The sequence below is a fragment of the Podospora pseudocomata genome (assembly GCF_035222375.1).
Source record: "Podospora pseudocomata strain CBS 415.72m chromosome 1 map unlocalized CBS415.72m_1.2, whole genome shotgun sequence".
NCBI classification, from domain to species: Eukaryota; Fungi; Ascomycota; class Sordariomycetes; order Sordariales; family Podosporaceae; genus Podospora; species Podospora pseudocomata.
In genome coordinates, this window is record NW_026946364.1 from 752,813 (window position 1) to 773,522 (window position 20,710).

Consider the following 20,710-nt stretch of genomic DNA (forward strand, 5'->3'; position numbering starts at 1 on the left):
CCGTTGCTGCCCCACTTGGCCCTATTTTGTATCTCTGTACTCTTGTAAACAAATGGGTCTTGATCGCGTCTCCCCCAGCTTTGTCACCGTCACCTGCTGTGTGCATGAGGAGAGCCCGCCCTTCGCGACATTCCCTGTCGCCATTGCCCTGCAACGCGACTCTGGCTTTCAGCATGCGACTGCCTGCCTTGCGACTGCATTCGACGCCCGAAGCGCTTGCCTGAGTTTTGTTTACTTTGCAGCAACTCCTGCGGCCCGGACGTTACCCGTCGCATTGTTGACATTCGACCTCCCTTCCAGTGTTATTTTTTCCCTGTTCCGTTTGTTGCACTTGCTCGGATTCCCATCTTTTGCATCCCCCCCCACGACACGGCGCTCGACGCGCTCCCAGCAGTTAGCCAACATGGACGTCAACAGCAATAGGTCAAATCATCATCAATCTAGCAAACCACGGCATATATCTAGGTTAAAAAAGGAGATGCTCGAGCACCGCATTCAGCACAACCCCTTCAGCTCCCCGCCATCCTCCACAGGTTCCCACGATACTGTTAGCACCACGACCGAGGAACTCACCCGAAATCTCTCCAATTTTTCTTTCAGTCCGGACGGCGAGGGCACCCGCCGGCTCAGCGAAGACTTCACCAACCCGGCCAAGAGGCAGGCTACCCGATCTGGCCGGTTCGGTTCCTCAAGGCAACCTCGTGATACAAACACCGTACTTAACACCTCGGCCATCGCGCGCACCTTCCCCGAATGGAGCGGACTTCTCAACAACAAGACCAATAACCAGGACAAGGACACGGCAACGCTGACCCAGACGTTCGACTTTGCCGGAGTAATAAAGCCTCTCACAAACGGAGCCAACGGTGGGAAGGAGAATGTCCCCCCCGCCAGAGAGGTCACCGAGGAGCAGACTTTTGACAACCCATTGGACTCGAGGAAAAAACGAACCCGGGCTGATATGCAGGCCCGTGTCGAAAATGAATCTGAATGCTCTACAGTACTTTCATTATCGATGTCTCCAGGTCGGCATGGGCGCCGGTCCCGTTTCCAGAACCTGGATGGTGTCATGTCTCCTGAGGCCCCCAAAAGGTCTATTCAAGACATGGTTTCCAAGATCCGCACCGAAAAGCAGAACAGCCGGCGCGACATGACGCCACGAAAGTCTTTGATGAGGGAACCTTCTACTGCACAGCCCAACCCCGACACCCTCCAAGGCCAGAGTTTCGAAGAAGGCCGTTCGTTTTTCCTGCCGGGCTTCCGACACCTTCCTGATTGGACATCCGGTACTCTCAAGTTCAGCACCATGCAGAACGGCGTTCCTGTTTTCGTCAAGTCCAAGACTGGTATTAGGTTTGACCAGTCGGCGAATGGTCACGGCGCTCTCAACTCTGTGAGCATTCCCGAGGAGGACGCGGAAATCTTTGTGTCAATGGATAAGCTCCAAGACGAGGTGCGCGAACTCCAGGATCACGACGCTATGCTCCAGCGTGAGGCAGAGAAGTTGCAGCGCGAGGTGAACCATCTCCAGTCTGAGCTCAAGAGGTTCAAGAGTAGGCACCCTTCGGACAGCGCTATCGGCTCTGACACGGACGGTTCCTTTAGGCGCAGCAATGGGCATGATCAGGAATTAGAGGGTCAGATTCAGGAGCTGCGGGATCGTCTCAACCATGCGAGTCAGCAAGTTGGTATGAATGATATCCACAGCGCCGCGCTCTCTGCTGAGCGTGATGAAGCGTTGCGTCAGGCATCGATCGCTCGCGAGAGGGCTGCTAAACTGCAAGCTGAGCTGGAGGCATCACAGAAGGATCTCCAGTACTCGCTGCAGTTCCGTCAGGATAAAGAGTCATTGCAGCTTGAGAATGGCATGCTCATGTCTGAGGCCGAGGCCATGCAAAAACAACGGGATGAGGCCATGCATGACAATGCGACTTTGATAGCAGAGAACGATAGGCTTCGCAGGGAACTAGCTGGGGTCCGGAAGGACCTCAAGGCTACTCGTGAGGAGCTTGCCTCGGTTCGCAAGCAATACGAGGCTCTGAAGGAGGAAAGGAAGATGTTCGTCGATGATCACAAAAGTATGGAACGGAACAATGACACCTACTTCAAGGAGAACAAGAAGCTTCAGGTACAGGTTGCCGCCCGGGACCAGCACATCACTGATCTTAAGAAGGGTATCAGCGCCCGTGACAAGATCATTGATAGCATGCAGGGTCTGACCACGGATACCGCTGTGCTTCAGTTGAATGCGGATCTCGAGGTGGAATTGGAACGTCTTACCAACCAGATGGAGGAGCTCAAGGACGACATTCACGAGAAAGACAGCCACCTCAACGACAGGGAGACCCGTATCCGTACGTTGAAGGATGAGAACATGGAGATTTCCATCGATAACGAGCGCCTCAAGGATGAGAACCGGCGTTTGCGGGAGGAACAGAAGGAGATTGAAGACCAGTGGGTGGACGAGCGGCAAAAGGTCGTTCGGCTGAGCCAGATGCTGAACAGCAAGTCATTGAACGACAATGAGGATTGTGTGCGCTTGGGAGATGATTTCAGGATCAAGGAAGCCGAGCTCCAGCGCAAGCTTGATCGCCGGGAAGCCGCCGTCAGGAAGGTCAAGCTGCTCACCGCCAAGATTGCCGAGATTGCTGAGCAGGAGTTTACGGCGCTCGCGATGAGGACGACCAAGGTCAAGGTTGTTGATCCTAAGGATGTGGATGACTTTACTGGTAAGAGCAGCAACATGCACATCGACGAGGATCCCACAACCGAGCTCCACATGAACGCCCAAGACACGGACTTTGCCAGTGTCATGGAGGGCGAGCTTGCCAAGCTCAAGCAGACATATCAGGACCTTCAGCGTCGACAGCAGCAAGGCGATACCCAGCAGTTTACCGACTACTCTTTACCCCAGCTGCCTAGTCTTCAGCGGAGCAAATCTGACAGTGTTGTTTCATCCAAGATTGCTCAACCGCTTCCTGGTATCCTTAAGAAGTCTAGTCAGTTTGCCCCGTTGGAGGAAGACACCGGTCGGTTCAGCGTGCGGTCAGCTATGAGCTTTGCCAGCCCGCTCGACGACGAGTCTGTTCAGATCACGCAGAACAACACCCGCCGGTCTGTTGCGAGTGAGGCCACCCGGCCGGAGTCTAGGATGCGCCGGAACTCAGAGAACACCACGACTCAACAGCAACAGCACACAGGGACGGTAGAGCCCAACATGACTTCTGCGTTTTTCATGCCTGACATAACCCTGTCCAGCGGGAACAAACAGCAGCAAGCTGCCTCCTCGAAGCAACAAAGCAACGTCCCCTCCCTCAGCAAAGACGCCCGGCGCGTGTTGGATGGTATCTGCAACCACAAATCAGGCAACTGCAACGTCTGTGTCCGCATCGCGGCGCATGGTGCCACGGCCAAGGAAACCACCCAAAGCCTTTCGTCGACCAAACTTCATCTCTCAGCCGAAGAACTCAAACGCGGCAAGAAGACCGTCTCAGTCGAGAAGCCCGTCCCGGCCTCGGACAGGTACTACACCGACGAGCCGACCATGCGCCCCTCGATGTCACCGGGGGAAGCCCTCGCTATTCTGATCAAGGAGACCCAAGACGAGATTGAGCACTTGCAGATGGAGCTCAAGAGGGTGAATGAGGGGTATTTCTCGTTGGACAAGTCGGTGGGTGCGAGGGAGAGGAAGAGGTTGATGGGGGAGATGAAGAGGTTGCAGGGGGAGCTGGAGGCGAAGAGCGGGCAGCTGTACCGGTTGCACGATGTGCTTGAGGGGCAGAAGCAGGCTGGGCAGGTTATGGAGGGGGAGGTGGTTGATGTTACGGTGCTGGAGGGGCTGCCGGTGAGGGTTGAGGGGGGGGGAAGGACGGAAAGTGTTTTTGAGGGGTTTGAATAATTTCGTGAAGCATAACTGGGCTAGGTAGGGAACAATGGGCAAGGATAACAACATTTTTTTGAGGGAGGGGGAGGGATTGTAAGGATATTATGGTTGTTTTTCTGGTGGGGTTTGTATTTCGAATAGGGTATTCTAACTTTGGCAAAGGCTGGGTTTGGGCGTTTTGGGATTCTCCTTTGTTGTTGTTTGTGATAGGTGGTATTGTGCTAGGTTTAGTTATGCCGGGCAAAACAGTGCGGAGGATAGCAGGCAAGGCAGAGCAAGGCATGTGCACATCAGCAGGCAATGAAAAACATTTGTTCTTTAGTGTCTTGTTTTCAAGAGTCCTGCTTCGTCTCTTTCCCGCCACCTGGGCTATAATCTTGACACCTAAACGGTATCTGCAATGAAGTCAAAGTGACAGTTCTCGCCGTAAACTTGCATTCAGCCTCAAAGAGACGGGACTGTACCAAAAGTCTGGGGAACATCGCACTCGAGTCTTCCCTTCCAGCGTCGGACAACATGTGCCAAGCTCCTTCCCAAAACAGAACAGGAACGTCACCTCAAGGCAGCGACGGTGACCTTGGGTTGAATTTTTAGGACTTGAGAAGGAAGTGGCAAGTGAGTGAGCGTGCTTTTCATGCTTTTTATCTCGTATATGAAGAGATATGATAATGCAATGTCCATGGCCACTGATCTGAGTACCTACCCAGGCATTGAATCCGATGTGAAACCTCCCCCAATCGTATATCCTCACCGCACCTTCCGAGTGAAATTTAGAAACCGACTTCTGACAGGTTGCAATTCCTGGATTTCTCACCTCTTGGCGCAGCGGGAATCACCTCATCGTGAGAGCATCTGCCGTGGGCTCAATGCAGAGACGCCACATATTCGATAACCAAGGCCCGGTCTCACCCTCCTGCAGTAGCCAGGACACGTTCAGGTGACGCTGTGGTCAACTATTTCCCATCGGGCATCTATACGCACCCACGCTCCTGTGACGGGATAGCGTCACTGAGCCTGTGCAGCTGCAAGTGTTCAAGACTATCGCCGACCTAGGCCTATTGGTAAGGATAGGAAGAAGCTGTCAGTTCCCTCTTTTGCCGTACCGTCGATCCTCGATCCGACTATGCGTCTCAAAGCCTTACCAAATCCGGAGTCCCAAAGAGCCCGACCCAGATTTCAATGTGACCCACCTCCCCGACTCCCGACGGGACGAGGTCCTCCGAAACGGAACACACCGAGACCCATATCGCCGATAGCCCCACACCGAAGCCCGGGACATCCATCGGGCTTTGACTGCGATGGTCGAGAACTTGTTGCAAACTTGTGCTTCGTGGATGTTTTCCTCCGGTCACCTTTCCACATGGTGCGGGTCCGAACTGATCATAGTAGACGAAAACCCCGACAGAAACCCCTCAGAATACACCCGGCCACGACACAGTACCGGAGCAATGCCATATCGGCGGGGTTGGTTGGAAGCACCAGGCCTTTTTCTCAGCACACCTCCTTTTCGAATGCAGTACCCCACATTTGGACACAACCCTTTCTCCTGGCAGCGCTGCGGCTGCATATGGTGTGAAGACTTGTGCATCTCCTAAAGGCCCATATATCCTATCTCGTTGCATGTGTAACGGCAAAGATATCGATTTCCAATTTTAGGTGACAACCCATATGATCGCCACGGAACCAACGATGAGGAACCTGTCACCCCTCACCGAGTTCGTCCAACTGCCGAGCCATTAGGTTCACACAGTCTAGACGACCTCGTGATGCTGATGATGATGAGCCAATGCAACCAAAAATCCTTTGCTGGCCGACTGCTTCTGGGGTGACACAAGGTCCATATAAATTCGCATGAGTACGACACCAGGCGCGTGTGATAGTGAGGGCGGTGATAACGTGGCCCAGGACAGTGGGAAAGCTTCCATTACTGGAATGTGGATACCACTCTAGCTATCCGACACTTGGTACAGAGATTCACACAGGGGCAAACCCCAAGCCGTCTCTTCTCTCTCCGCCACTCTGGAAACAAATCACATTCAAGAGTTTGAAAACTCTTGGTGCAGATAGGCGTTTGTGACAGCGGGAGGTTGTGGAGCTCATGAATGAGGTTCCGGCCCCATGTGGACTGTGCTTTTTTTCGGGCTTGTTGTCGGGAACGGCGCCCGAAGTTCGGCTGCTCGCCTGCCGCGGCAGGGAAAAGGATCGATCTCCAGATTGATTACACCGCCGATGTGCTGATCCTGGATTCGGCTGGCGCCCATGCCACCACCCCATGTTCCCTTCCCTTCCCTTCCTCACCGTAGTGGTGTGAGTGGCAGTCAACAATCCGGACAGGGGTAAAACCAACCCAAGATTCCCGATCTTGGCAGGCCCCAAGGAGTTCGAATATTGAAAAAAGCAATATGAATTACATGACGGGGCACGCACACGCATTCGCTAGCGCTTGCTGGCGCACACCGTCTCTTCCAATGTTCAAGTGACAGATCACGAGAGTCTCCCCCTTCCCAATCCTGTTTTGTAAGCTCGGTCAAGCTCTCATGATCACAACAAAGGTGGGCTACCATCAGCCAACGCCGCGAGCCTTACAAACCTTACAACAACGCTTATGTTAACCCACTTTGTTGACCTCAGCCGCATTGGTCCAAGTCTCGTCTGAAAGAAGGAACCGGCTCCTTGGGACACAACGTGGCCGAGGTGTGTGAGACTCCTGTGCCGCTCCCATCATCACGACCGGCCTCCAAGCTTTCCGTTTTGTGACCCTTTCGCTTGTTGGGGGAGCCTCTTGCTGAGGGATTACGCAGTGGACAGCCAACTTAGCCGTTACCAAAGGTCACCCTCCTCTTACACCGCCCAATACTTTTCCAACTCATTGACTCGGTCCCTCAGTCACCTTATCCTCCAGTCGACCTTGCCACAACAAGCCGTCCTCGGATCTTTTCCCAATATATTTTAAGCCTGGACTTTTTGCCCCTCCACACCGGCGCCAAACATAGAGCCGCTTTATCATACTCCAAGCCCATAGCATCAGCCAGAAGACCAGATTCGTGTTCGGGTTGGGCGGCGCGTCGTCGTTCGAGGTGACCTCTTGTGTACGCTGGTACCACATCTTGTCCGCTTGACGGTCTCACATACCTAAGGAGAACCACGGATTTTGTCCAGCTGGCCCAAGCTCTCACAGGGACGCGGCAAATTCTTCCTGTCGTGCTTGCATTTGTCACCTCTGCCAGTCGAGGCAAACCTCTCTATTTTGAGAGAGGAGCTGTCCCTGCAGTTGGACGGAAGCACCGGCTTCGGAGGCTCAGAGTAAGCGGCAAAGAATCCGAGAGGCTCTCTCTCTCACCGGGGGTGTGAGAGTCAGTTCAACAGCACGTGCCCAGCAATCTCGCTGGATGATAGAATTGGTTCTTACCAGTTCCCATCTATCCTGTCCCACTGTTTGTTCTGTTAGCCTTGCGGTGACGGGAAATATAAGTTGACACACACAGCCGGGTTCTGTGGATCACGACTTACGCGACAGGTGTTGTGTGGTTTGTGTGTATGCGTCTTGTCAGACCTTCCCAGTCGGTTGACAAGCGGAGCAAGCAGCAGAGGAGGGACCCCCGGACATTTGCTTTGTTTGCATTTTCTCTCTCTCTCTCTCGTCTTGCATGTGCAGCAGGTTCCGCGGGACTGGGAACACATAGCCAAGGGAACCCACTGTACCTTTTGCTTTGGCCCAATCCAGGGTCAACACGCGATTTGGCTATTCAGACAATTCGGGGGGGGGTTCCGGAGTGAGAAGTCCAAGGCTGTTGAAAGTTTTCCCCTATCTAGACAAGCTTTCTTCTCTGCATTGCTCACACGGCACAAGACGACAACTACCATCGCATTATTTTCTGTTGTCTCAGATTTTCGGACGGAGAAGACCAGATCTTCCATTGCCACGGGTTCTTTCTTCTTTGAGTACCCACTCTCGGGCAATAGCTTAGCACAGACAGACAGGTCCTTTGTTCGATTGCATGTACCTGCCTGGCGGGTGGTGTTATCTTTCCTCAACTGAGACTTTGCAACAAGACTCCGCGGTTTGCACTTTCTGAGGTCTGCTCGGCGGGTGTTTGTGGCAACGATTTCAAAAGGAAAGAGCGAGGAAGGGTAACCCGACGGAGGAGATTGAGCTGTGGAACACGCATACTTGCAACTTTTCGGCAACAACGAACGGGTCTGAATCATCAAGTCAGGCAAGGCCGAAGGATCTGGTCTGGAAGGGTTGCCTCTTTCTTTCGCCTACCTATTACGACGGGACGGCTTACTTTTTCCAACCACACACACACACACGCACACACACACATACACACACACACACACAAACATACAACACCTCCGAAAATCAACGAAAGGCAGCACGGAGAAGGCCAAAAAAAAACATCCTCGTGTCATTTTAGGCTTCCATCTGCCTTACCGTATACCATAACTTTAACTTCTTCTACGACGATCGAAGAAGGAATCCATCTTTTTACTTCCGCTCTGTGTTGCTGTCTCGATTGCACGTTCGAGAACGACCAGTTTATACAGCAACAAGCAAACAAACGATATATAATCTCTTTTATTGGCCGAGGCTAGCCAGCCCTCTCTATAAACCCAACACACAATGGCGGACCCATACGACGCCGACGTCCCAGAAGAGGAGAGCCCAATATTCCGCCACCTCCTCGCCTCGCTTCACTACGGATACCCAGCCGCTGTCTTCATCTACTACACCATCTCGTCCACCATTGCGGTTTGCACTCTCCAGACCCGGTCCACCGCCGAGTCCAAGGACCATCCCCGTCGCAGGTTCATCTCTTGGCTGTTGATGCTGGGCATTCTGAGTTGGTTTGCTCAGCTGGGATATCTACTATTTGTGGCGGTTGCCGAAGAGAAGTTCCCCCCGGCGGAGCAGGATGTCATCATCGGCTTGCTGAGCTGCGCGCTGGTGTTTGGGGTGCAGTTTGCGGGGCTTTGGGAGGCGGAAAAGGCGGTGGTGCTGTGGCCGTATATGGGGAGTGTGGGTATGGGGATGGTTTTTGAACCTGTTTTGGTTTGGTTGACTTGGAAGACTAGGGTGGAAACTGGGGGGTTGGGATTCAGGAAGATTTTTGATTTCTCGGCGGCTGGGGCGAGATGGGCTGCGTTTGGGTTGGTGTTGATGTTTTATTTTGAGGGGGTTTGGAATGTGAAGAGGGAAAAGGCTACTGATATGGAAAGGCAGGGCTTGCTCAACAAGACGAATGGACATGTGAACGGGGTTGAGTCGGATGGGGAGGAGAGGAGCCAGAATGGGTATGGGGCTACGTCGGATAGTTCTACGGATGCTAGTCAGAGCCCGACTACTGATGCGGTTGAGTCTCCGTGGGAGAGGAGGGAGAGGCAGGCAAATGAGGCGATGGAGAAGAGGTTGAAGGAGAAGGGTAACTGGGTTACATACGCGAAGAGTTTCTTGGTATGTCTGAATAGTTTGTGGATGCTGAGGTGAAGCTAATGTGACGCGGATGCAGGTTTTCTTCCCTTACGTTTGGCCTGTCAATCATCGGTCGCTTCAGGTTCGCGTTGTTCTTGTTGGTGTTTGCTTGCTCGCCATGAACGCCATCAATGTTCTGATCCCGCGGCAGATGGGCATCATTATGGACAGTTTGGCTGGTGATGTGGACAGAAACCCCTGGACCGAGGTCATGATATTTGCTGGTCTGAAGCTGGTAGCTTCCGAAGCAGGTCTTTCCCTCTTGCGACAGTGGCTTTGGATTCCGGTTGAGTATTACTCCTTCGATGCTATGAGCACGGCGGCATACTCCCACGTCCTTAACCTCTCGTCCGATTTCCACGATTCGAAGAGTTCTTCCGACATCATGATGGCCATTCAGTCTGGTCAAAGCATCTCCAACATGCTCGAATCGATTTGTTTCCAGGCCGTTCCCATGCTGATCGACATGACGGTCGCCTTCATCTACCTGTCGTATACCTTTGGACCGTACGAGGGCTTCATCACCATTGCTACCGCGGCCGTGTTTCTGTATATTGCCACTCGGATGATTTCGAAGCTCAAGTCTGCGAGGAGGGGTGAGGTCAGCGCCTGGTTCAAGGAACACTATGTCAGACAGGCTGGTATTCAGGGATGGTCAACGGTCACCTGCTTCAACCAAGTTGGACATGAGGAGGCAAGATACTCGGAGGCTGTCAAGGATCGGGTGGCAAAGTCGCAGAAGGTGTACTTTGGCTACGTGGTTGCTTATGCTTTCCAGTTCTTGGTGTTACTGTCGGGTTTGCTTGCTGGTGCTTTTCTGGCGGTTTACCAGATTACACATGGCCAAGTCACACCCGGAAAGTTCATCATGTTGCTGACGTATTGGGCTCAGCTGGTGGCGCCGCTGACCTTCTTTGCTGGGCTGGGCAAGACGATAAGCAAGGACCTTATTCACGCCGAGCAGCTGTTGGAGATCATGCAGACGAAACCGACCATCAAGAACAAGGAGGGGGCACCGCCACTGCATTTCACCGGCGGGAGGGTCAAGTTTGAGAATGTGTGCTTCTCGTATGACAAGAAGAAGGAGATCTTGAGGAACATCGACTTTGAGGCCACGCCCGGGATGACGGTTGCTTTTGTTGGGGCAACGGGGGCGGGAAAGTCGACGATTCTGAAGCTACTGGATCGGTTCTATGATGTGACGAAGGGAAGCATCACGATTGATGGGCAGGATATCAGGGATGTGGATTTGTTCAGGTATGGTACCAACGAGCTGATTAGATACGAGGGTAATGCTAACGACGTGAACAGCTTGAGAGGACAAATCGGCATTGTCCCGCAAAGCCCGATCCTGTTTGATGACACCATCATGAACAATGTCCGGTATGCGAAGCTCACGGCGACAGATGAGGAGGTCCATGAGGCGTGCAAGGCTGCTAGTATCCATGAACAAATCATGGGATTCTCGGACGGTTACAACACTCGGGTTGGGGAGCGTGGTGTCAAGCTTTCTGGGGGTGAGCTTCAAAGAGTGGCGATTGCAAGGGCCATCTTGAAGAGGCCGGCAATTGTGCTCCTCGATGAGGCTACCAGTGCGGTCGATACCGAGACTGAGCAGAAAATTCAGGAGGCATTGAGAACCCTTTGCAAGGGGAGGACCACTTTTATTGTTGCGTAAGTTTTGTTGAAATGGGAGACAAGGGGCTAAAGTGCTGACGTTGTTTTGATAGGCATCGACTTTCCACTATCATGAATGCTGACCGCATTATTGTTGTTGGCGGAGGGGAGATTGTCGAACAGGGCAGCCACGAGGAGCTGATCCTGCAAGAGGACGGCAAATATGCCGAGCTCTGGTCGAAGCAAATTTTTGTCAAGCCCAAGGACAGCAAGGATTCGACTCCGGACGGCACCAGGTCCCCGGTCAAGGGACGTAAAGCACCGAATATCGTCAATGACCTGAGCGCTGAAGCTACCAACTCGGTGCTCGCGAAAGTGACAAACAAGCCAAGTGTGCAGACGAATGGAGATGTCACGAAAGATCCGAGCAGCGCTGTAAACGGCTCCGTCGGCTCGGAGAACACCAAACCAGCGAGTGGTGCGGTGAACGGGCACAAAAAAGAGGTATGATTGATAGAATCCTGTTTGCACTGAAGGGAATGTATCGGGCTCTATATATATCGTGACATATATATCTAGATACATGGTCTTTTTGGTGGCTCGGGGTTCTATCTTTCCTGGCCTTTTCTAACCCCGTGTAGGACACTTCGTCGTCGTCGAGCCGCTTGAGGCTGAACCCTGGTGCTCCGACTTTTATGCCTCGCATTAGCACAACCACTCCGTCTAGCCCTGTTGGAAGGGTAGTGGATCGGTCATTTGGAAACGACAGCCCGCGGGTTGTACCTTTGACTACTACTCCTGCACCGCCTCTTTCACCTGTTGCCCCCCTTCCTCGTGGACTTGTTCCACCGCCTGGGGTCATCCCGCCGAACCACCACGTTCAGTTTTTTGCCACGCCAGTAGTTATGGTTCCTGCTGGGGCGGCGGCAACGCCATATCCGCTGTTTCCACCCGGCGGTGGGTTGCCTTTGTCGTCCTCGTTGGGTGTGAGACAAACGCAGCAGCAGAGAGTAGGGCAGGATGTCAAGCAGCAGTACTGGGGAAAAGTCCCGTCAACCGTGGGAATGATGGGTATGGGATTGACGACAACTCCAAGAAAACCGAGATTAGATTGGAAGTCGATCTCGCCGCGGACACCTGAGAGTGATGACGAGGAGGATGAGGATGAGAAGGGAAAGCCGACATGTTTTGATGATGATGAGACGAAGGGGAAGAAAGGGGGTGGTGATGGGGATGATGAGAAGGATGGAGAAGTGAGGGGATACTTCCCGTTTTATTCGAGGAGGATTCAGAGCAAAAGTGAGCCGAGTGGTTCTGGGCAGGGTGTCAGTCGGTCTCCTACCGAAGTGGAGGAGTGAGTGGGTGATCAAGCATCTTTTTTGGGGGGTTCATACCTTTTGACTGCAGCATTGTGCATCTATAGAGGGGTTGAATGGGGGGTGTTAGCTATTTTATTCACAATCATATTAGAGGTGGGATAGGTAGGGGGGAGAGAGCCGGGGTGGTGGGGGTGGTTTAGAAATGGGGTTAACTTATTTGCATTCTGTTTCATGGGATAGATAAAGTTTCGTGTTTTTTTCTTCTCCTTTTTTGTCTTCTTTCGGGGGGTGATTATAACGTGATAATGGTGGCTGAGAAAATGGTGGGGTGTAAGGAAGGGTTGAGTTGGTGGTTTAATTCTTATGATAATGAGATCGTGGGATAAGGCGGGGGAGGATTATGGATTTAGTTATATGTGTCTTTGGTTTAATGAGATGGGTTATCATTGTCTTGATTTTGTGTTGGGTGAGACAGATGTGTGAGCTGATCAATGATTGTAATCCAAGAGAGAAGTGGTGTGTTGCTGAATATCTCTTTTTACTTTTTTTGATCATTCTTTTAGCCTTCATTAATGCATACACAACAATTGTACATATGGATGAGAATGTTTATCCAGAAAGGCAAAAGATACTGAGATCCTCCCTCTTTTCCCAGTTATTCGGGGTGAGTTTCTCCTACCACCATTTTGCTTGTCCCCCTCTCTCATCTGGCCCAGCCAACTTGCTCACACACCATCAAACACTCCCACCAGACTCTCGCTTCCTCCTTTCTCCCTAATGTACAATAAAAAAACTACAAGTAATGTCCGCATCATGGAAAAAACAACACATAGATGCTCGCTTTCCCCCACCCCCCATCCCTTCCCACGCCAACAAATTTTAAGAGTGGTGTTGTTGTTCGTTTTTGTTTTCATGTGTGGTGTGTGTGTCGAAAATGCTCAAGGCGCCGCACAACCTACCCCCCTTCCCTTCTATACATTTGCCGAGAAATGGTTCCTGTCCCTTGCTGAACATTATCCCGTATAATACAGTTTCTTGTTTTTTTTTTTTTTTAGTTTTTTTCTTTTGGCCAACAACACCAAATCAAAAGAAAGAAGACGCAAATTTAAATCCACTCCCTCCCGCTCTTTTGCATCTCAATCAACCTCCACCCTCTAGTCTCTGGGTTGTTGACATCCTCAGGTATCCTCGTGATACCAATGGCATACGTCACGAGCGAGACCTTGTCCTCCATGCCTGCCGCGAGCTTGCCCGTCTTGGCGTTGCGGTACACATGCACCTCCTGCGTCCGGCAAGTAATAACAAAAACCGGGATCTCGCCAGGGTCGAGCATGCGCGCCTTGAGGACGTCCACACCTCGTATATCGAGGATGCGGCCGTCAGACTTGAGGCCGTTTTGGAGGTACTGCTTCGTCAGGGCCTCGTACACAGAGTACTGCGCCTCCGAGAGCCAGAGCTTGAGCGTCTCGACGTCACCCTTGACGTAGGCGTCGAGGACTTCGGGGAGGATGTACTCTCGAAGTTCCTGGAGGAAGGTCTCCATCTGGAAGGCCGGGTCCATGGTGCGGACCTTCTTGATGACCATGGCCGTCTCGTTCTCGGCGAAGAAGCCGGCGACGCGGTCGGTAATGCTGCGGGCGGTGGAGATGAGGGGGTTCTCGGACTCTTGGTAGACTGATTTCAGGCCGAAGACGCTCTGCATCATCTTGTTGGAGTCGCGGAAGTCGCGCCAGGCTTCCTTCCAGGCGGCGTCCTTGTGGAGAGTGACGTTGGTTCCGGCGCTGAGGGAGTATTGTTAGCTGGGCATGCTTGCTACTTTGCAAGCAACAAAACTTACTTGGGGTCCTCCTCATGGATCTCAGTCTGTGGCCTGAGCTTCTCTAGAGCCTCTTTCCGCTTCCTGCGCTCCTCCTTCTCGATCCACCCACCATATCTCGAACTGCTTCCGTCGTCGATCACATCCTTGACATTCTTGTACGCCTCGGTCTCACGAATTGGCTTGGTGGCCTTGTCGAGCACCTCACCCGTAATGTTGGCACCCTTTCTCACACCCTTCATGGCACGGGTCTCCCAGGTCCACTGAGCACCCTTGCCGATGGCACCAGCAGTGGTCTTGACAACGGTCGCGGCAGTGTTGGTGACGGCACCGGTCGTGGCCTCGTAAGCCTCACGGGCCTTGCGGACCTTTTCGCTCTCGATAAACTCGGTGGCGCCAGCGGACAGGGCCTTGGTTGACTCATTCCACTCCTTCGACTGCTTGAATTCGCTCTGCATCGTGTCCAGGAACACCTGCCATGGAGTCTTATCGCCATGTGGTGGGGGAGGTGGCGCATCGCCCTTCTTTCCCTTCTCCTCCTTCTTGCCCTCTGACTCCTCGCCCTCACCCTCTTCTTTCTTCTCCTTGGCCTCTTCCTTGGTCTCCTCCTTGCCCTCCTCCTTGGACTCTGGCTCCTTCTCCTTCTCTTCTACTGGTACTTTACGTTCCTTGGCGTTCTCGGACTGAAGTGATCTGGAAGAGGCGTGGAACGAGCGGCTGTGTGATGGTGGTGATGTGTCTAATCTGAGCGAACTTGGGAGGAAGGTCGATCGGAGGAGGGGTTGTTGCTGGAGCGAAGGAGGGGTAGATGGCCGCCGAAGCCCGTTCTGGATGTGGGAGGTCTGGCTGGAGAGAAGGCGAATCTGTGCTGGCACAACAGTATTATTGCTGGTGATGTTGCGGAGGCCCGATACTCGCAATGGAGCGGCGGGCGACAGCCTCTGGATCTGCCGGGAGGCGTTCATGATTACTGCGGCTGTTGCTGCTGCTGTGAAAGAGGACGGCCCTAGACAGGCGCGAAGAGAAGTGGAATTATTGAAGCCGACAGCCGACATCAGCGAGAGTGTAACATGAAAGAAAGCGCGCAAGTGTAGTGGGATTTCGGCCCATGCAAAGTGGATGGGATGCGGCAACAAGAAGATGCTTCAATATCTGGGGTCCCGAAATCTCGAATTCTTTGGCCGCCCGCCAAAATCTTTGCCAAGACCCCGGCAAATTCCCGGCTCGGCGCTCCAGTCGGCCGCCACCGAGGGGTCCCAAAAATTAATTCGAGCTCCCAAGGCGGTCATTGCGCTCAGCAGTGATCACCTAGTGAGCGACCTCCAATTGCGCCCCGTGTCTCCGAAGACCGCCCACGACCAATCCGCTAGTGCCCCGAGTCGAGTCGAAACCGAACAAGCCGTTCCGATCCTCTTTGAAACCCAGCAGACGGCAACTGGTAACAAAGATGAGTCGGTTCTCGACGCCCCGCCTCATGGCACAGGGCATGCTTCGGACCTTGACCAAACCTCGACACCCAGCTCCCAGCGCGCCGCAATGTGCTCGCCTCTTCTCCCAGTCGCCCATTGTACGGGCTGATAACCCTTCTTCCCCAGCATCACAGTCGGACGCCATGATGACCCTTACGAGGAACTTCATGGAGAACGTTGCCGATCCCTCCAAAGCCAACAGCAGCAGCGGAGACTTGACACAGGATTTCAATCTGGATCCTTTGGAGGAGGATACCGAGCTGGAGCCATATCACTTCCACATTTACTCGCACAAGCACAACACACACGTCACTCTCACAAAGCCCAACCGGGACGCCCTCATCTCGCTATCTTGCGGCAACCTCGGTTTCAAGCATGCCGGACGCAAGCACAACGATTCGGCGTACCAGCTGGGAGCATATGTGATCGACAAGATGAACCAGAAGGGTTTGACGAAGAAGATTCACAAGTTGGAGGTTATCCTGCGCGGTTTCGGGTCCGGGAGAGAGGCGGTCGTCAAGGTCCTGATGGGCAACGAAGGCAAGGGGTTGAGGGATAAGATTGTCAAGGTGTCGGATTCGACAAGAATCAAGTTCGGTGGTACCAGAAGCAAAAAACCAAGGAGATTGGGTTAAAGGGTTAATAGAAATTTTGGGGGTTGGGGATGTCGAAACCTGGGGCAGATCCATATCCTGTGTATATGTTGTATATTATCATGTTCTTTCCGGGGACTCCTGGGAGGCTTTTCTCCTTTGTTCAAAAGTGTTTACCCAATCTTTGACCATGGGAACAGGCCCTAAGGGATATATCCCTCTAGTAGTCTTGTGTTCATCCTATGTTGAAGCAACGAATGTCGTTCTGAGGTCTTGGGTCCGGCGGAATGGATACCGAAGCGCCGGCTTGCAACGGCGTGGACCCACTTAAAATTTCAAGTTCTCCCGGCCTGTCAATTCAACTTTCAGCCTTCCGTCCCGCAAGTGGCCTTGCAACCCACCAGATCCATCCCCGACATCACCGCGCAATGTAGCCGTCCACCATGCCGGCGCCCAATTCCCAAATGCCGCCCGCGGCGGGCCTGCCGTTCCCGCCATCACCGCAGTCAGCACAATCACCACCACCATATAGCCCCTCAGCCCCGCCATCAACGAGCCCCTCCACCGCGGCGGCCCCCTCCTTCCTCCCCCTCGACCAGCTCTTCACCAACCCCGTCTTCGCCGGCGGTCTCGGCCTCGCCTCCCTAGGCGCAGCCGCCGCCTTTGGCCGCCGCGCCCTGATCCAAGGCACCGCCCTCCTGCGCCGCCAGCTCCTCGTCAACATCGAGATCTCCAAGCGCGACCCCTCCTACTCCTGGGTCCTGGCCTGGCTGGCCCAACCAAGAGACAACTCGGGCTTCATCGCCCAGCGCCTCACCCGGCTCCGGTCACTGTCTGTAACAACAACAACCAAATCCCTCTCCAAAGTCGCCGGCGAAGAAGGCAACGGCCGCACCCACGCCGATTTCCGCGTCCAGCCAGGGTTCGGGCACCACATCGTCCGCCACAAGCCAGGGGTGTACATCGCCGTCAACCGCGAGAAAGCCTCCACCGCCACCACCGCGACGGGCGAGCCCCACGAGACGTTGACGCTTACCCTCCTCTGGATGCACCGCCATGTCCTGGCCGAGGTCTTCACCCAGGCTCACGAGCTGGCGCAGTCTTTCCAGCAGGGCAAGACAGTTGTCTACACGGCCCGCAACATGCAGTGGACCGTGCTTGGGAAGCCAAGACTCAAACGCCCTCTCGGGAGCGTCATTCTCGACGAGGGGGTGAAGGAAAGCTTGGTGGCGGATGTGAAGGAGTTTATGGCTGCTCAGGAGTGGTACACGGAGCGGGGTGTCCCCTATCGGCGCGGATATCTGCTTTATGGCCCGCCGGGGACGGGAAAGACGAGTTTTATCCAGGCGCTGGCGGGAGAGCTGGATTACTCGGTTGCCATGATTAATTTGTCCGAGATGGGCATGACGGATGATTTGCTGGCGCAGCTGTTGACGCAGTTGCCCGAGAAGAGTATCTTGTTGTTGGAGGATGTGGATGCTGCGTTGGTGAATAGGCGGCAGAGGGATCCGGATGGGTATTCTGGGAGGAGTGTTACTGCTTCTGGGTTGTTGAACGCTCTGGACGGCTTGGCGGCGGGCGAGGATAGGATAGCGTTTTTAACGACGAACCACATTGACAAGCTTGATCCGGCGCTGATCAGACCGGGGAGAGTGGACATGATGGTGAGGATTGGGGAGGCGTCGCGGTATCAGGCCGGTCAAATGTGGGACAGGTACTATGGGGATGTTGACGCTGACCACAAGGGCAGGGAAAGGTTCTTGGAGAGATTGGATGGGTTGGGGCTGTTTGGTGGCGACCAGAAAGATCCTGCTGTTCCTAAAAGACACACGTCTACGGCGGCCATTCAGGGATTGTTCCAGTTCCACAAGGGGGACATGGAAGGGGCGATCAAGATGGCTGAGCACTTGATCCCGAGGACATATGAGCCTGAGCCTCCTACTGTGGAGGGGTCGATTAAATCTCCTGCCTGAGAAGCAGGCAAGGTTTTTGTATATCAATGTACATTATGTAAAACTGTATAGACCGTTGATACCCCAGCTTTTATCCAACATTGCTTGATGCTAGCCCCTCCATATCTTTACTTCGGCTTGGCCTGCTCCTTTAATTATGGGAACTTCATCGTAAGGTTGAGTAGCCCCTAAAAGCTCATGCCACTCCTCTATATGTCCTCCCAACTGACTTGTTGTCAAGTCGCTCGAGGCGTAGATATGTGCCAGAATAATAAATATGGCACAGGACCACATACAACTGTGATCGTTTGCATCTCAGGTCTTCCAACTGGCCGAACTGGGCTCCACGTCCTGGTTCCAAGTGATTCGTTGCCAACTGGCCGAGTTTGCTGATGTGAAATGTCGGCCGGGCCTGCAAAAGCTAGTCGTAATCTAACACTGAGCCGGATATGAGTTTCTGATAACCGTATTCCCAGTGGTAGGGGTCTCAGTCGTCGGCGGTCTTGTCCTTGGTGGGATCGGCCTCCTTGTTCTTGGGCTCTCCTTCAGAGTCAAAACCCAAAGCATCAAGCTCGCGAATAAGCTCGTTAATTTTGAGGACCTTCGCCAATTGCTCAGGCAAGAGAGCAGCACCTTCCTCCTGCTTCTCTTGAAGACTCTTCACCTGCCTGAGCTTCTTCTTGAGGTTGCGAACCTTCTTCGCCTTCTCCACCTCGGAGTCGAGCTCTTCCACTACAGGCTCGGGGGCCTTCTCGAGGGCCTTCTCGGGGGCCTTCTCGGGGGCCTTCGCCGAAGCACCGGCAGCCTCCGCAGCTTGAGCCTTGTTGCGGGCCGCCTCACGTCGCTTAGCGTTCTTATTCGCAGAGGCGGACGCAGCAGGCTTTGGTTCGTCCTTCAGGCCTTCCGAGCCGGGAGGGGGGCCCTTGCCGCGCGTGCGAAAGCTCTCGGCGGCGGGGTTCTTGTAGACTTCGATATCCTCGGGAGGGCGGTAGCCGGGGCGGATCTTGATTGCTTTTCTTGTGCTACCATCGGCACGGACAGACTCGGGGATGTGGCGCTCGCCGCTGGCCTCGTCGGTCACGATACCGGATTTGGTGGGTTGGGATGGCATGGTTGTGGAGGTGGGGTTTGATCTGGTGAAGCTGATGGGCGACAATGTGATGGAAGAAACAGAAACGGCCGGATCCAGTTCACTCAAAATAAGTCTCGGGGGGAAAAAGGTTGACGAGGCCCGTCACCTGCTGCACACCGGCGTGGCAGTACCGTTGCATGAGTTGCGAGAAACGGTCGAGTTGTCAGATGTGGATGAAAGACGCCATGTTGCTCTCTGCCGCTCTCTGCTCCAGCAATAAATGTTTGGCGGGGTTCAGTCCCCGCCAAGCTTTCTGCCCTGTCAAGCCTGGGAAGACAGCTTTGGCCAATCAGAAGGCAGCCGGATAGTTCCGTGCGGTGTTTCCGGCTTCCATTCAGTGGTCAGTCAGTTTTGCTTGCTCAATCGCATCGAAACACCCGGCCTTGACCAGCTTCGCGATCTCGCATCCACCTTCCCGACGTCAACCCCGGAACCCGAGTCTTTCAATTGACCCAGGTAGTCACCTCGAGAACCGACAAAATGGTGAGAGCTGCCCCCGTACCAAGAGAAATGAACAACTCAGTGCTGACCATGTGCGCGATGCTCCCAGTCTGCCATTTACAAGCAAGTCCTGCCCTACCCGTCCGGGAGAGAGAGACACGCCGGAGCAGACGACTACCGATACTAACCCAGCTATAGCGCCATCTTCCGCAACAACGCCACCATGCTTGGTGCCGTCTTTGCCGGTGCCTTTGCATTCAACATGTATGCCGCAAATTAGACAAGAACGCCTACCCGCGCAAAGAACAACCATGCTGAACATGTCAACAGGGGCTACGACACTGTCATGAACAAGGTCTGGGACCACCACAACCGGGGGGTACGTCGACATGCCACACTATTCAGAATGAGGGAAGGGAAATGCTGACTGAGAGGAACAGCGCCAATGGAAGGACATCCGCCACAAGTACGCCGAGTCTGAGGACGACGAGTAAAGGATGGCAGACGAAGGAAACCACATACACCACCGCATGGACTCAAACGAGGAGCGGTTAGTCGAGGCAGGAAAATGAGGAGGGGCCCCGACCTTGTATATTTCTAGACCGGAGACGGCTGTAGAGGAACCTGGAATAGAACATTGCTTGGCGATTGCAATGGTGCATCATCTCTGAAAGCTGGCTCTGGCAGGTCACGGTGATTAGGGGAGGTAGTGGGATGAACTCGGGTGCTTCAGGGATTAGGTATGACTTAATAGTTGTGCCATGTATGAGATAATGCTCCGTCCAAACATATCTTTAAGTACCTAATCATGCTTCGGTGGAACGGATCTCACTGTGATACCCAGTGGGTGATACAATAATCCACTTTTGGTAATGCTCAAGCTTTTAAAGTTTTGAAACCTTGGAGCATCACTAGAACACTCTTTTAAGAATCCAAGAGGACAGCCCAACTAAGCCGCTTACACCAACAACCAAATTCCTTTGTGATAGTAGTGCATGCAAACACTGCACCC

General features: G+C 53.6%; 7 protein-coding genes across 7 annotated transcripts; 5 read left to right on the top strand and 2 right to left on the bottom strand.

Moving 5' to 3' along the window:
• Positions 1–403: 403 nt before the first annotated feature.
• QC762_102130 (uncharacterized protein) lies at positions 404–3,898 on the top strand (the record flags this gene model as incomplete). The annotated part of the gene is made up of 1 exon (XM_062884598.1): positions 404–3,898. One exon carries the CDS (start codon positions 404–406, stop codon positions 3,896–3,898), a length of 3,495 nt encoding a protein of 1,164 aa, XP_062747447.1.
• A 1,583-nt stretch (positions 3,899–5,481) lies between these two features.
• QC762_102140 (uncharacterized protein) lies at positions 5,482–12,453 on the top strand. Its single transcript, XM_062884599.1, has 5 exons — positions 5,482–9,341; positions 9,397–10,616; positions 10,671–11,033; positions 11,090–11,480; positions 11,618–12,453. The coding sequence occupies exons 1-5, from the start codon at positions 8,511–8,513 to the stop codon at positions 12,332–12,334; spliced, it is 3,522 nt and encodes a 1,173-aa protein (XP_062747448.1). The 5' UTR covers positions 5,482–8,510; the 3' UTR covers positions 12,335–12,453.
• Positions 12,454–12,717: 264 nt separating this feature from the next.
• Positions 12,718–15,254, bottom strand: TIM44 (protein translocase subunit). Its single transcript, XM_062884600.1, has 2 exons — positions 14,133–15,254; positions 12,718–14,076 (listed from the first exon to the last, which is right to left on the bottom strand). Exons 1-2 carry the CDS (start codon positions 15,164–15,166, stop codon positions 13,401–13,403), a joined length of 1,710 nt encoding a protein of 569 aa, XP_062747449.1. The 5' UTR covers positions 15,167–15,254; the 3' UTR covers positions 12,718–13,400.
• Positions 15,255–15,558: 304 nt separating this feature from the next.
• On the top strand, positions 15,559–16,215 carry QC762_102160 (uncharacterized protein; the record flags this gene model as incomplete). Its single annotated transcript, XM_062884601.1, has 1 exon — positions 15,559–16,215. The coding sequence occupies one exon, from the start codon at positions 15,559–15,561 to the stop codon at positions 16,213–16,215; it is 657 nt and encodes a 218-aa protein (XP_062747450.1).
• Positions 16,216–16,616: 401 nt separating this feature from the next.
• On the top strand, positions 16,617–18,146 carry BCS1 (Complex III assembly protein translocase and chaperone; the record flags this gene model as incomplete). The annotated part of the gene is made up of 1 exon (XM_062884602.1): positions 16,617–18,146. One exon carries the CDS (start codon positions 16,617–16,619, stop codon positions 18,144–18,146), a length of 1,530 nt encoding a protein of 509 aa, XP_062747451.1.
• A 466-nt stretch (positions 18,147–18,612) lies between these two features.
• QC762_102180 (uncharacterized protein) lies at positions 18,613–19,236 on the bottom strand (the record flags this gene model as incomplete). The annotated part of the gene is given in 2 exon segments (XM_062884603.1): positions 18,613–18,873; positions 18,886–19,236. The coding sequence occupies 2 exon segments, from the start codon at positions 19,234–19,236 to the stop codon at positions 18,613–18,615; spliced, it is 612 nt and encodes a 203-aa protein (XP_062747452.1).
• Positions 19,237–19,737: 501 nt separating this feature from the next.
• Positions 19,738–20,192, top strand: QCR9 (Cytochrome b-c1 complex subunit 9, mitochondrial; the record flags this gene model as incomplete). The annotated part of the gene is made up of 4 exons (XM_062884604.1): positions 19,738–19,790; positions 19,897–19,962; positions 20,029–20,077; positions 20,139–20,192. 4 exons carry the CDS (start codon positions 19,738–19,740, stop codon positions 20,190–20,192), a joined length of 222 nt encoding a protein of 73 aa, XP_062747453.1.
• Positions 20,193–20,710: the final 518 nt, after the last annotated feature.